The following is a 15,809-nucleotide window of genomic DNA, read 5'->3' on the forward strand; positions in this document are numbered from 1 at the left end:
GCCGGCATGCGTCACCACTCCCAGCCAACTTTTTAGTTTTCTGTAGAGATGAGATCTCACTATACTGCCTGGGCTCTTGAACTCCTGGCCTCAAGCAATCCTCCTGCCTCAGCCTCCTAAAACGTTGGGATTGCAAGTGTGAGCCACTGTGCCCGGCCTAGCCTGTGGCTTTTACCCTCATGATTGTAAGGTACTGCTGTGCCTGTAGCCAATTGCATCCTTGTTTTACACAGAAAAATGAGGGAAAGATGAGGACTAAAGTTGGAAAGGGCTTTTCTGTGGAGGCTACTTTTAGCCCACTTTCCTGAAATCCCTGCCCAATGACTTTTGCCTATCTCCAAGGCTAGAATGGTATCACCTGGCCATCTCTGACTGCTGGGGAGAAAGCTAGCTTTTTTAGCTAGGTGTGTCACTTTCCCTGATAAAACTGTAGGTCACTTAGCAAGGAAGGAAGGGAGACTGGACGTTGGGCAGGCAGCGGGCAGCGTCTGCCACCATCTCTGGCTGGCATGCCAACACTGATCCTGACAGCCTGCTCTGAGGTCATGAGAGTCAAGCACTGATGTTTATATTACCCTAATGAAAAAATAAGATGCAAATTTGTGAGGAGTCCACAAGTAGCTATGACTAAGATAAATTTGTCTCTCCTCTGGGTTTTAGTTGAAAGCAAAAGAATGTATGTAATTGTGTGCTCTAAAAGCCAGCCATATATAACATTAAATCTTAGAACACTGCACGGCTTGTGTTCAAAGTAAGAATTAATGTTAAATAATTTTATTACCAGCAGATGAAATTAATTCATATAATTAAGGGCTAGGAAACACTCAGGATAAGCCAGTTTGATTAGGGCAATACTTAGTAATCATTAAAGGGCACTTAAGAATTTGGATTTGTAAAAGCATTGAATTTATGCTTAAAATAGCTACAACTCCAGGGTTGTACTCAGCACTTAAAATGTAGAATTGTATTTATTTTTCCTGACTTGGAGGTCTTCTTAGGCACACATATATATAGCTGGTGCTCTAATCTCATGCTTCTCAGCTCTCCGTGTGCCTTAGAATTGCCACGGGAGCTTTAAAAATATTGATGCAAGTCCTGGTGCAGATATTTTGATTCTGTTGGGTTGGGGACCGTCTTCTAAATGAGAAGCAATGAGGCAGTGCACTCAGGTGGGGCAGTGGGGCTGCCCGGGAGAGGACAGCTTTGAGAACGATTGAAGACGGCACCATCCAGTAGAACTTTCTGCAGTGAAGAAAATGTTCTACTCTCACCGCCCAGCATGGTCCACAAGTCACAGGTACTGTGGATCATTTGAAATGTGGCTAGTGTGATTGAGGAACTAAACGTTTGTTTGTTTAATTGGATAGCCACATGTAGCTCGTGATCACCTTATTGGACAGCACAAATGTAAGAAGTGGAATCAGCTAGCTCTGCTCACCTAGGAGTGTGGAGGAGAGGGAGGCTGAGCATAACCTCAGTTTCTACAGCAGTTATGCTTCTGGTATGGGGAACAGAGTGGGGGTGAGGAGGCTCGTGGTGTTTACATGAAGGCCTCAGAAGTGACTAGCACGTAGCGTGGGGCCCGGCCTATTGCAGATGCTCGGTCCCTGTCGATTATTTTAATGAGCCGTGGGCAGGATTCAGCTCCCATGTGATATTTGTTTAGTATAAAGACAGTCTAAAGTTATTTCTGAAAATAGTATTTTCTTCCTCTTAAATCTTTTTTCCTTTTCTCTTTTTAAAAATCAGGTATCAAATTGTAGTGGAAATAATCCAAGCGACTACAATCAGCAGTTTTCCCCAACTGAAGAGGCACAAAGGTAAGAGCGGGTTTGTTTTCTTCAGTTCCGCATCTGAAAGGGCAGCCTGAGCCCCGGGCTTCTCCCTCCTGTCAGGTCTTTGGCAAATAGGAGCTTTTCTGGTTTACATTTAAATATTTCAATTTATTAGAACAATTTATTAGAACAATATTGTATTATTATAACAATACAATACTATTAGAGAAGTACATATAATTTCATCCTAACAAAAACCTTTGTTTGTATTTCTGTATTCCCGTATAAACTTTATTCAGCTGCAGTCATAATTTTTAGAAGGTTAGAATCATTCAGTATATAATGTTTCTTTTCTGTTTTTAAATTAAACACGATTACATAATTCTTTTTCACATATTGAAATTTAATATTTCTATCTTGAAACATAATCTTGATGGTCATTTAAATGACTCCAATAAGTTGGGGTTTCATAATTTACTTAATCTTTTCCTTTATTTTCCTTTTTAAGCATTTTTTAAAGGAATTATAAAATATTTTTCCTTTATTTAAGCGTCGGATTGCTAATAGCTTTTTCTGTCTTTCCACTCTTGTGTTGTAGTTTTGTTGGGGGGCGGGGAGGGTGGCATACACACACACATACACATATATACACACACACACATATACACACATATATATGTATTGCTCTATCCTTTTCTTCCTGTTTCTCTTCCAGTGAAGTAAGATTCTTTCCCAGGCAGGATACCGAAGAATGATTAAGGTGTGAGGATGGCTCTCAACTCCCTTGTAGTTTGCCTGATGCTAGAATATTCCCCCTTGCATATACAAAGGTAGAGAATGTGTAAAATGTAGAGTGCAGAGCAGGTCTTGCTTTGCAGCTGAGGGGTAGCAAACACGGCTTCCACCTGGAACAATAGACATTCCACAAAAACCTCCAGGCCTGCTCCAGTCTCTGCCAAGGAGAGGAAGTAGAGTGCTAAAAGAACAGGGAAGAGTTGGGCCAAAGACATTAAAGCATGCTTTCAGGTTTCTCATCAGCACACAGAAGCAAAGGAAGCTCGGGCTGGGGGCTTGGACCTGGACTCGCTGCCTGAGCCTGACAGAAGGTAGGAGCAAGTAGAAAGCAAATACAGGTATAGACTATGAAGAGGCACTGATTCCTCAGCTCAGCCTGTAAGGAAGCCTGTGCAAGTATGTCCATTCAGCAGTGTTTACTGAGCACCTACTGAATGGTAATGATACGCTAGTAAACAAAGCCAAACCTCTGCATTCTGATTCCCCAAACTAGGCTGGGAGGAAGTTAGACAATCACCAGAAAATATGTGCTGATTTCAGATGGTCACATGTTCCTTGGAGAAAAACAAAGTTGGGATGCAGGGAGCCCTGGTAGGGAGCGCTGGTTCTGCTGCAGGGGAGGCTAATTCTGCATTCAGTTAGTGAGTTGGGGAAGACCTCACTCAGATGGTGGGCTTTGAGCAGTGATCCGGAAGCCTTGGGGTATCTGGAGAAGGGCAGGTGCCAAATCCTGATACAGAAACTTGCAGGGTTTATGGAAACTGATGGGGCTGAAGAAAGGGAGAGAAGCCAAACACGAGCTCAGAGAGGCGGCAGGGGACCCAGTCACAAGGGCCTGACTGGTACTGCGGGGACTTGGGATTTTACTCTGAATGAGGACGTCTTTAAATGGGCTTTTGAGCTAAGGAGACTTGATCTGATGAATTCCTACAAGAGCGTGGACTCTGTTGCTCTCCTTTTTATCACTGTTCTTGCAGAGAAGATGCTTCACTTCCAGACAGATGGGTAACTGTTTGAAAGAGAACACTGCAGAGGCATGCCTTCTTGCCACTCTAATCTTTTTTAGTGCCCCTCTTTGAGTTCAGTCAGCAAAATACCTTTCTTATTTTGTTATTCCATTAGTTCGCTAGGGCTGCCATTAAAAAGTGCAAGCTGGGTGGTTTTAACAACAGAAATTAATTTTCTCACAGTTTTGGAGGCTGGAATCCCAAGACCAAGGTGTCAGCAAGGTAGTTCCTTCTGAGAGCGGTGAGGAAGGACCTGCTCCAGGCCTCTCCCTGTCTGCAGATGGCCATCTTCTCCCTGTGTCTTCACATTGTCCTTCTTTTGTACTTGTCGTTCCTTCATGTCTCCATTTTCTGTTCTTACAAGGATGTCAGTCATATTGCATTGAGGCCCACCTAATGACTGCATTTTAACTTGATTGACTCGGCAAAGACTCTGTCTCCAAATAAGGTCACATCCTAAGGTACTTGACGTTAGTACTTTAGCATCTGAATTTATTTTGGGAGTGCGGGAAGGACACGATTCAGCCCGTAACAGTTATGTTATAAACATTCTCAGTGACGCTTGATTCTTTCGTGTCTGTGTTTTCCATTTAAGCTGTCCTTGCAACTCTTTTGGGTATCCTGGCTTCCTTCTGTGATTTAAGCACTGAGGAAAAGACAGACAAACGAAGCACTCTTGGGGCCTTGGAGCCATTTTGCCTGGGACAGAAAGCATTGAATACTGGTTTCATTGCTTCTCTGAGGTCACTGGTTAGCAGTGATTGTCACCTCCGGCCTCTGTGTCCGCATAGTATAATGCTGCAGTGACTTTAATCTTCCTGCTTTTTGCATAGTTAAACTGCTTAAACTCTTACTTGCTTTGTGCTTAATACAAAATTTTAGCATGAGAATGTGTGTACATGTTTATATATAAGGACAAAGTAACTGGCAAGAATTTAGTCTTAATATGGTATATTCTGGTTGAATTTTAATTATAACTGAAGCGTTTGGTTTATTGTAAGTATTAGTTTCTCTCTGCCCAAAATGATCAAAAAGGTCAGAATCTAGTTTAAAGAGAATGTATTCAAGTTCAGAAGTTGAAGACTACAGACAGGGACACACTGCCAGGTTGCCTTGAGTGCTGCATAGAACAAAAGAGAGGCTCACGTTTTTAAAGAGAAAACACAAATCAGGAAAGGGGGCAATTACAAATGTTGTCAGGAATTCTCATGGGTTTACAGAAACAACATTGGTTAGTGCTTGGCTGTACATAGTTAAACTGTAATGTGTATGACATTTTATGACTGCTTGGCGTTAGTCTAGAGCCTGAATAGAAGTGGCTTCAAGAAGTAGTTATTTAGCTCATGGGGAAGTGTGACATGACCTCTGTTACATTCTAAATGCCTTTCTGGCCCTGGTCATTTAAAGGAGCTCACATTCCTTAGAAAAAACATTTTTCTTTTGGGGAGAAGAGGGTTAATTGTGGCGAAATATACGTAACAAAATTGGCCATTTTAAAGTGTACAGTTCTGTGGCACTAATTACTTCCAGACTGTTCTGTAGCCATCATTACCACCCATCTCCAGAACTTTTCATCTCCCCAAACTGGAACTTCATACCCGCTAAACAATAACTCCGCCTTCCCCACTCCCCTCAGCCCATGGCAACCACCATCCTACCTTCTGTCTCTCTGAATTTGACAAGTCTATATACCTCGTGTAAGTAGAATCATACAATATTTAAAAGGTTCTTCTGTCTCAATTCCTAGAGCTGCCATGGCAAAGTACCACAAACTGTCTGGCACAAACAACAAAAATGTATTCTCTCACCGTTTTGGAGGCAAGAAGTCTAAAACCAAGGCTCTGGCAGGGCCACGCTGCTTCTGAGCGTGCTGGGGGAGTCTTCCGGGTCTGTGTGTTAGCTTTCCATGTTGCTGGCAATCCTTGGTGTTCCCGGCCTGGAGATACATCACTCCAATCCCTGCCTCAGTCGCCACATGATATTTTTCCCTGGTTTTGCGTCTCTGTTTTCTTAAAAGGGGCGCTAGTCATATTGGATCGGGGCCCGCCCTGATTAAGCATGACTTTATCTTAACTTGATCACATCGGCAAAGACCCCATTTCCGAATAAGATTGCTTTAGTAGGTATGAGAGGGTTAGGACTTCAACATATCTTTTTGGGAGCACGATTCAACCCACTGCATTATAACTGGCAAGTTCAAGTATAACATTTAGTTCCCTTTTTTGTGTGTGAAAATGCTGGAAATGTTTCTTTTCAGCAAGCTTTCTGACCACATTAAGAATTTCTGCCTTTTCTCCTTTTGGGTTAATTCTGGTATCAGTATTTAGCTTTTTCTACATTAGTCTCTTTTAAGACTATAATAGGGTTCAAAGTTAGGAAAAAACGCTTTGGCAAAAAGTAGACTAGCTGGAACTGTATAGGTAGGTAATTCCAGCCACCGCGTGCCTTCGTGTCCAGAAAAAGACAGGTTCCATGGAGTCAGTGCTCTGGCAAATGGTGCGGGTCTAGTAAGAAAGAAGGGAAGCACAGTGACGAGGGGAAAAAAGTAAATTGGACTTCTTTAAAAATGAAGAACTTGGCTGAGTGTAGTGACTCTTCTATAATCCCAGCACTTTGCGGGGACCAAGGAGGGAGGATTACTAGAGGACAGGAGTTTGTTTGTTTGTTTCAACAGAGTTTCGCTCTTGTCACCCAGGCTGGAGTACAATGACGCAGTCTCGGCTCACTGCAATCTCCACCTCCCAGGTTCAAGCGATTCTCCTGCCTCAGCCTCCCAAGTAGCTGGGATTACAGGCACCCACCACCGTACCCGGCTAATTTTTTTGTATTTGTAGTAGAGACGGGGTTTCGTTGTTAGCCAGGATGGTCTCAATCTTCTGACCTCATGATCCACCCACCTTGGCCTCCCAAAGTGCTGGGATTACAGACGTGAGCCACGGCGCCTGGCCCATATTCATAATTTTATAGTAATGAAAACATTTCAAAATAGTGCCATGAGGGATTGCAGCACTAACAGAGTTAGAAAAACAATGTAAAACACAATTGTTTATAAACAGAAAATGAAAAAATAGACAAATGATGAAGACTTTGAAAAATATCTTGGAGTATTCCAACTAGGAGGCTGATGCACAAAGTAGGAATAAGGTATTGAAATCTAGGACCTGGATAATGCTAGTGAAAAGGAAGGGATTGATAAGGAAGATCATGAAGGACAACAGCATGCTTAGCGACTTGCGGAAGATGGAACAAAGGATCCAAGACAATGATAGTGCCAGTGCGATCTGCTGACTTTACAGAGGAGGGAACAGCCGTCAGTTAGTCTAAATCACTTAGATCAAAAGGAGTAAGCATCAAGCACGCATAAATGCAGCTCAAAACACTTTGCTCAGCGAGGTCATCCCTTCTAGTCCATTCCTGCAGGTTGATGAGATCAAGTTTGGGGTGTAAAAGAAAAAGCCCTAGCACAGGAATTTGGGGGCCTTGGTTCAAGTTCACTTATGCTGCTAGCTTCCTGATGGAATCTGCACAAGTCATTTTATTTCTCCAGGACTCAATTTTTCTTCATGTTTAGATCGAGTCCTCTAGATAATCATAAAGGGTTCTCAGTGAAGATATTGAAAGAGTCAGGGGTTACGTAGGGGTTTGGTCTCGGACATTCTGGATTTGGGGCAAGAGGGGCATAGGAAAGTCCTCATTTGGCATTTCTAAGCTGGGATTCATGCTGTGGAGAGAGAACAACCCTGAAGACAAATATTTGGAAGTTACCATTATAGAGACGGTAGTTAATAGTCTTCTCTTTCTGCTCTTTCCAGGTCAAGTATCAGTAAAGCTGATGCTGCTGCATTATTAGAGCAGAACAATGTATTAACAATCTGAAGTGAGTTCCACTAACTCATTATACCATCTGTTGTCTCCCCATTAAAATTCATATGTAGGTGCTTTCAATTTTAAATAATTAAGTTATAATTTAAGTGCAGATACTTTTTCTAAGGAAAAATAAGAAAAATTTAGCATTCCTCCTTGTCGTTTTTCTTTTAACTCAGTATGAGTAACTTATTGGATGTTACGGGAAGTCATTCTTGTATTTCTGTGATCTTTGGAGTTTTGATGTATGGCTGGCAAATAAAAGTCTAATTTATATAATGCTTCTAGACAGCTGCATTAAAAATAGCTATGTCATTGTTTCTCAGATTGACCTTCCCATTTCAATAAGAATGTGTTTCCGCCCCTCCCATAAAAGTCATTAAAGGTAAATTTTTAGCATTAAAAAATCTCCCCAAAATAAAATTATTGAGTTGTTTTTGAAGATCTTTGCATTTTGGAGGTAGTGTGATCTAGTGAAAATCAGACAAAGAACCAGGGAAAAGTAAGTCGTAAGTAATTTTGTTTCCAATGTTCTTTCTCCTTATTGCTGCATTCTTTTTTATAAGTGGGAAACTGAGGAAGTTTAAAAGAAGAATGAACAGATGGACGATCCTAGGAATGTTTAGTATTCAACCTAGAGATGGGAACTCTATTTGTGAATGTAGTGTATATTAATACACACACAATATAAATATGGTTCTGTTTCATATAAAGATGTTTCTGGTGAGTCTTTTCTTTTTGGAGACAGGGTCTGGCTTTGTCACCCACATTGAAGTGCAGTGGTGCAATCACAGCTCACTGCAGCCTTGACCTCCCGGATTCAAGCGATCGCTTCCCAAGTAACTGGGATGACAGGTGCACACCACCGCGTCCAGCTAGTTTTTGTATTTTTGTAGAGATGGGGTTTCACCACATTGCTTAGGCTGGTCTCAAACTCATGGGCTCAGTCGATCTGCCCACCTCAGCCTCTCAAAGTGCTGTAATTAATCTGAGCCACCACACCTGGCCTGGTAAGTCTTTTTGAATCGTAATTGATATTGTGATGTAAGAGATGATATGCAATTGTGAAAATACTTTGAGGATTTAAAGAAAAAATGCCATGTAACAGATTGGGAGAAATTACCTGATTGTGTACCCTCTGAAACCTTAAGGGATTAACCACTGTCTCACGCCATTCCTGCTGCTATAACAAAATACTACAAACTGGGTATTTGTTATAAAGAAGATAAATTTATTTCTTACTTCTCTGGAGTTTGGGAATCCAGGATCAAGGCCGTGGCATTCAGTGGCTGGTGAGGGCTGCGTTCCACTTCCAAAACGGCACCTTCTTATTGCATCTCCTGGAGGGGATGAATGCTTGCTGTGTCCTCCCATGATGGAGGGACATAAGGGCCTAGCTAGTTCTCTCAGCCGTTTTATAAGGCACCAATTTCATTTCATCCTGGCTTCATCTTCTCCTATAGGCCCCACCTGATAACTCTGTAGGGAGTGAGTTTCAACATGAATTTCGGAGGGAATGCAAACATTCAAACCACACCACCAGCTAACTCTGTAATGCCTTTTTTTCAGGATGACATAAGACAAGCTGTAGAGCTCTTTACTTTCTATATTTAGGACAGTTCAAAATAAGGCTTTTGAGGCTTCAACACACTCCAGAAAATCCACCCAAAACTGTACGTTTTAGGTTCACAGTAGATTTGTTTGTCTTAGAGAGAGAAATATTACCCTCCTTAACAAGGAAGAAATTTTTATTTGATTTTTTTCTTGATGGCCTTTTTCTTTTGGAATTTCAGTCTTTTAAAGAAATTAAGTATGATTTAAAAAATCTTTGGTGCCTCAGCTAGTTTAATTTTATACAATTAATTCTGGGGAAAATAAATGAAATCATAGAACTAAAAAAAAGGTTTTTTTTTGAGACCAGCGAAGTCAGGTCTTTGTCCTATGGGCAACAAAATTACTTTAGGTGTAATTAGAGGGAAAGCTTTTTACAGAAAACTTAACAAGTACTAAACAGTTTGAAACAATTAGTCTCTGGAGTTTTAGTTTGCTCATAAAATTTTCTTTTCCCTGTCCTTATTTTATCATTCAAACCTGGCCACATGTTTTGACTGAGGCCTAAAATTTACCCACTGATTACATCAGCTGCCTGTTGGTCATAGAATTTGGGAAGCTTAGTGAGTCTAACTGGCTAATTTCAATGAACTTTTTTCAGCGTTCATCTTCTTTGACCTTTCTGCAGCATCTGATATTGTCGACTACTCAGTCTTCTTGAAATTCCGCTTGCCTGGGCTAACGCTCCCTGTCTTATTCTAGTTCTTTGTCGGTTTGTTTTTTTCTTTGTCGGTTTGTTTTTCTGCTTATTTTCTTTACTCCATTCAGCTTTTAAATGTTGGAGTTCTTCAGGGTTTTTTCCTCTTTTATACCTAATTATTTTATACCTGTACTGCCTAATATAATTGCCATGGGCTACATGTTACTATTTAAATTTAGATTAATTAAAAGTAAGTATAAATTCGGTTCCCCAGTTACATCAACCACCTTTTAAGTACTCAGTAACCACGTGTGGCTACTATATTGGATAGTGAGTTATGAATATTTCCATCATTGCAGAGGTTATGTTGGGTAGCACTGCCCTGCTCTAATCCTTTCCCTTATCTGTATGCTGAAGACTCCAAATTTCTGTCTATAGAGATCCTGTACCTTTCTACCTAACCTCTGCCATCTCAACAGTTTTGTTTGGATATCTCAAAAGTGGCTGCAAATGAAAATATCCACATAAAGCCTCACAGAGCTGGGCACCTTCTGCAATTTCTTGCCTCAGTGAATGGCATCATCATCTGTCTTAGTCAGTTCAGGCTGCTGTCACATAATGCCACCGGCTGGGTGGCTTAAACAACGTTTATTTCTTACAGGCTAGAGGCTGGGAGGTCCAAGATCAAGGTACTGGCAGATTTGGTGTCTGATGAGGGCCCTGTTCCTGGTTTGCAGATGGCCTCCTTGCTATATCCTCATATGGTAGGGTGGAGGGAGGAGAGGGAGAATTCTAGTCTCTTCCTCTTTGCATAAGGCCCCTAATTCCATCACAGAGCTTCTACCTTCATCATCTCATCTAAGTGTTTCAAAGTCCCTACCTCCTAATACTGTCTTATTGGAAGTTAACATTTCAGCAGATGAATTTTAGAGGAACACATTCAGTCCATAACACCATCTGTTCATACAAGTCACAAACCTGAGTCCACCTTCTTGATTCCTTCTCCCTTGTATACTTTATTCGGTCCATTATTATGCAGATGGACCACCTACATATAGCTCAACTCTGTTCCCTTTCTGTGCTTCACCATCCTCTACCACCAGTCACCCTCTTGAACTATTATGGTAACTTCTTTTTTTTTTTTTTTTTTTTTTTTGAGACTGAGTCTTACTCTGTCACCCAAGCTAGAGTGCAATGGTGCAATCTCGGCTCACTGCAACCTCCGCCTCCCAGGTTCAAGCAATTCTCCTGCCTCAGCCTCTTTAACTAGCTGAGATTATGGGCAGGTACTACCACACCTGGCTAATTTTTCTGTTTTTGGTAGAGACGAGGGTTCGCCATGTTGGCCAGGCTGGTCTCAAACTCCTAACCTCAGGTGACTCACCTGCCTCGGCCTCCCAAAGTTTTCGGATTACAAGTGTGAGTCACCACACCTGGCCTATAGTAACTTCTTAATTGGCCTCCTAGCATAATTTCTGTCTATGAAAAAATAATGTATTTTTCATACTGAAGTCATAGTGATTTTTTTAAAAAAAATACATAGTTTATCATGTCACCTTCATGTTTAAAACTCATCATTGTCTTCCCATTTTCCTTATAATGAAGACTCCTTGACATGATCTACAAGGTCTTGCTTCCTCTGGTCCCTGGCTCTATTTTCAGCTTTATCTCCTGCCCTTCCACCCTGTCTCTCTGCATTCCAGCCACATTAACTTTTCTATTTCCTGAACTCACCCTGATTCCTCGTACCTTGTATTTTTTGCACATTCTATTTCTTCTTCTTGAAGTGCTACCCTACTCTCGATATCGTTCTGTCTAGATAACTCCTCCTTATTCATGACAGTTTATATCTAATGTCTCTTTCTTAATTGTTCACGGCCCCACCTCCCTGGATCCTGGATAAACAAGAGCTCTGGAGTTCTGTTAGGACCCCTCATGGCAGTAGAGAATGTACTCTGGAGGATATCGTATTCACCAGAAGTGGGTTTTCAGTTACTCAACCTTTTTTGGGTGCCATTGTGTATTAGATACAGCAGTGCACTACGATCATGGTCAACACACATACAAAATGACAATGCAGCTTGATAAATGCAATGAGAATTGCGTGTTCAGGATTTAGCAGTGGCACAGATGTGGGGAGTGGTCTGCCCTACCTGGAGCAGAGGTCAAGAAGGGCTTCTTTTTCAGAGGAACACTGAGTTGAGTCATAAAGGCGAGAGGCTCTCATTCCCTCTGGGCTTCTCAGGGGATATGGGTGGATGGCAGCACATGTACCTAGAAAAAGAGAGGCGTGAAGCAGCCTTGTGCGTGTAGATATGTCAGATGAGATCATGTGCTCGTGCTTGGTATGCAGTGGAGAGATGAGATTAATAGACAAGGCCTAAAGGACCTCAGAGTTATCCTTGAAAGTCTGGGCGTAATCCTGTAGAGCAGTGGTTCTCAAGCTGTGGTGGCGTCAGCCTCACTGGAGAGCTTGTTAAAACGCAGATTGCTAACCCCCAACCCCTACCAAAAGCTTCTGATTCTGTCGGTCGAGCCGCTGATAGATTCATATTTGCCTTTCAGTACCCAACTACCTAGCTTTTTATTTAGAACTAGACAGAACAGCTAGAGTAGTTGAGAAATGGTCTTTTAAAATAAGCTGGCCAAGTGTAGGAATTCTAGTAGTTATGGGACATAAACCGAGTTTCCCCCGCAGTTTGATGTGAATGAGCCCAGCACGTCTCCCTTTAAAGCTTTCTTCTCTGCTGTTCTGAATCCTGAAATGTTATCAAGCATATATAAGGTGATTCAAGAATCATGTTCATTCAGCTTACTACAGCGAAGAACATGAGGTTGATTCGAGTGCACTGGAAGCTGCTGTGTGTAAATAGTACACACTGGGGAGTGAAACACTCAGGGCACAGATCAGGAGGGTGTGCCTTGTTACTCATTTTTAAAAAGTGTACATCTTACCCAAGTGTAATTAAAGTTTTTAAAGTGTGTAACTAAACAGTTTTACAATTCAATATATCAATTAGAACTGTAGAATATGTTGAATATGTATGTGTACATACACAAACACATAGACTCTGTTACTTGCTGATAAGAATCATAATGATTTCCATCAGGAATTTTTTTTTTTTTTTTTGAGACAGAGCCTCTGTCACCCAGGCTGGAGTGCAATGGCACGATCTCAGCTTGCTGCCACCTCTGCCTCCAGGGTTCCAGTGCTTCTCCTGACTCATTCTTCCAAGTAGCTGGGATTACAGGCACCTGCCACCATGCCCAGCTAATTTTTTTTTTTTTTTTGTATTTTTAGTAGAGATGGGGTTTCACCCTGCTGGCCAAACTGGTCTCAAACTCCCGACCTCAAGTGATCCACCCACCTCAGCCTCCCAAAGTGCTGGGATTACAGGTGTGAGCCACTATGCCCAGCCAGGAATTCTTTTTTTAATGATACTATGTAGCTTCTTGGTCCATTTTAGAATTTAAAGGTTTCCCTGCCTGAAAGAAGAGAGCTAGCTAATCTATGGACTCTTGTGGACTTCTCAGGGTCTTTTCTCATGTTTTGATGTGATCTGATTTTCTAGCATTGCAGTGAAGTGATATAAACTATTCCATGTTTATGAATGACCTAAACTCATAGAATATCCTGCTATGGTTTGAATATTTATGTCCCCCAAAATTCATATGTTGAAACCTAATCATCAAGGTGATGGTATTACAAAGTGGGACTTTTGGGGGGTGATTAGATCATGAGGGTTTCACCTTCATGCATGGTATTAATGCCTGTGGTATTATGATTATTGTGATACACACACGCACACACACCACACACACACACACACACACACACACACACAGGTTTTCTTCCATGGTTCCTGGCTCGTAACTCACACAGCCCTTGTAGTGTTTTATTGTAATGTTGGGGCACTTTAGGCCTCAGAAGCAGACCTCAGGAAACCAAATCTCTCTCTCTGACCTTTTCCTACCCTCCTTTCACCTGCCCAAGGCAGGACTGTCATCTGGTTATGGGTCATAAGACCCTCATTCCAGAAAGGGTCCTGCCCCATACTGCGAAAGAAGAAATGCTACACAGAAGAGGCCAAGAAGAATCTAAACAGGTGGGCCTTGCTGGGTGTCCCCCTCAGTCTGTTAGTATTAGATCACACCCCTTTTGTCCAATCACATTTCAACACAGTTGTCTTCAGTCATGCCTATCCGCCGAAGCCTCCATGAAAGGCCTAATGACCGTGTTCAAGGAGGTTCCCGGAGGGTGACACACCCAGCGAGGTCACGGAAGCTCTGCGCCCCTTCCCCCATACCTTGCCTTGTGCATCTCTTCATCTGTATCCTTAGTCAACCTGTTTTTTTTTTTTCTGAAACAGAGTCTCTCTCTGTTGCCCAGGCTGGAGTGCAGTGGTGCAATCTCGGCTCACTGCAACAACCTCTGCCTCCCAGGTGATTCTCCTGCCCTTTTCTTCTGAGTAGCTGGGATTACAGGCGCCTGCATTGTGCGTCTCTTCATCTGTATCCTTAGTCAGACTTTTTATTACTTTTTTTTTCTTTTTTGAGACAGAGCCTCGCTCTGTTGCCCAGGCTGGAGTGCAGTGGCGCGATGTAGGCTCACTGCAACCTCCTCCTGGGTTCAAATGATTCTTGTGCCTCAGACTGCTGAGTAGCTGGGACCACAGGCATGTACCACCACGCTTGGCTAATTTTTGTATTTTTAGTAGAGACAGGGTTTCACCATGTTGCCCAGACTGGTCTCGAATTCCTGACATCAAGTGATCTGCCCGCCTCGGCCTTCCAAACTGCTGGGATTACAGGTGTGAGCCACCATGCCTGGCCCCTAGTCACACTTTTTTATTTTTATTTTTTGAGATGGAGTCTTGCTCTGTCACCCAGACTGGAGTGCATCAGTATGATCTTGGCTCACTGCAAACTCTGCCTCGTGGGTTCCAGCAATTCTTCTGTAATCCCGGGTAGCTGGAATTACAGATGCCCATCACCACACCCAGCTAATTTTTGTACTTTTTTTTTTTTTTTTTTTAGTAGAGACAGGGTTTCACCATGTTGGTTAGACTGGTCTCAAACTCCGGACCTCAGGTGATCCACCTGCCTCATCCTCCCAAAGTGCTGGGATTACATCGTCAGACTTTTTATAATAAACTGGTAAATGCAAGTAAGAGTTTCCCTGAGTTCTGTGAGCTGTGTTAGTGAATTAATCAAACTCAAAGAGGGGGCTGTGGGAACCCTGACCTGAAGCTGGTTGATCAGAAGTTCTGGAGGCTTAGACTTGCAACTAATGCCTTGTAGCGGGGCAGTCTTGTGGGCTGAACCATCTGCCTGCGGAATCTGACACTGTCTTTAAATGGAGAGCACCGGAATTGAATTAGAGGACACCCAGCACTAGTTTGGGGTTTGGGGAGAAAACCTCCACACGTTTGGTCACAGAAGTCTTTGGTATTGATTGTGGTGTGAGAGCAAAGGAAAAATGCAGTTGGAGTTGGTTTTTCCTTGCAGTGCCCTTATGAAAGAGGCCTCAGAGACTGCCTTGCACCTTCTGCCATGTGAGGATGTGGTGCGGGGACGCCGACTCTGCCAGCATCTTCTCGTGGACTTCCAGCCTCCAGAGCTGTGCGGAGTAAATGTCTGTTGTTCATATGCCACACAGTCTGTGGTGTTCTGTTAGAGCCGACTGAGTGGACTACGACCAGCTCTCAGGCTGCTTCCCTGCCATTGCCCCAAGGGCTCTTGCAAGGGCTCCTCCCTGCCCAGTCCTTGAACCTCCAGCACTACCTCCAGTGCCTGCTGTCCCTTCCCCACTGTCACCACCTGGTCCCCAACCATTCGCTGCCTGAAGGACTACGGGCTCAGGCACTTCCGTTGTGCTCACTATAGTCTCATGAGTTTATAACCAACTCTACTCGCCCTCTCTCCCCCAGGAGAACTTCAGTCCTCATAGACTCTAACACCTGCATTTTATACAAATGAAGCCGACGTCCAGGGATGTCAAACAGCTTACCTGATTTGAATAGAACTAGTTAGTCACACACGAATCCGACACAAATCCGGAACTTGAGTCCCAGTCTCCTGAGTTTCGTCCTGGGCTCCTGCTCACAACAAACATTG

General features: G+C 42.7%; 1 protein-coding gene across 5 annotated transcripts in view; it reads left to right on the forward strand.

Annotated features, from left to right (window-relative positions):
- Nucleotides 1-15,809, forward strand: part of SNX25 (sorting nexin 25) — a 153,214-nt gene that overhangs the window by 68,396 nt on the left and 69,009 nt on the right. For all 5 annotated transcript variants that reach the window (XM_073017764.1, XM_073017765.1, XM_008000439.3 and 2 more), the window contains exon 6: nt 1,750-1,820. In XM_073017764.1, coding sequence (XP_072873865.1) covers nt 1,750-1,820 — 71 coding nt within the window. The remainder of the gene's footprint in view (nt 1-1,749; nt 1,821-15,809) is intronic.

Source organism: Chlorocebus sabaeus, chromosome 7, assembly GCF_047675955.1.
Source record: "Chlorocebus sabaeus isolate Y175 chromosome 7, mChlSab1.0.hap1, whole genome shotgun sequence".
Lineage (NCBI taxonomy): Eukaryota > Metazoa > Chordata > Mammalia > Primates > Cercopithecidae > Chlorocebus > Chlorocebus sabaeus.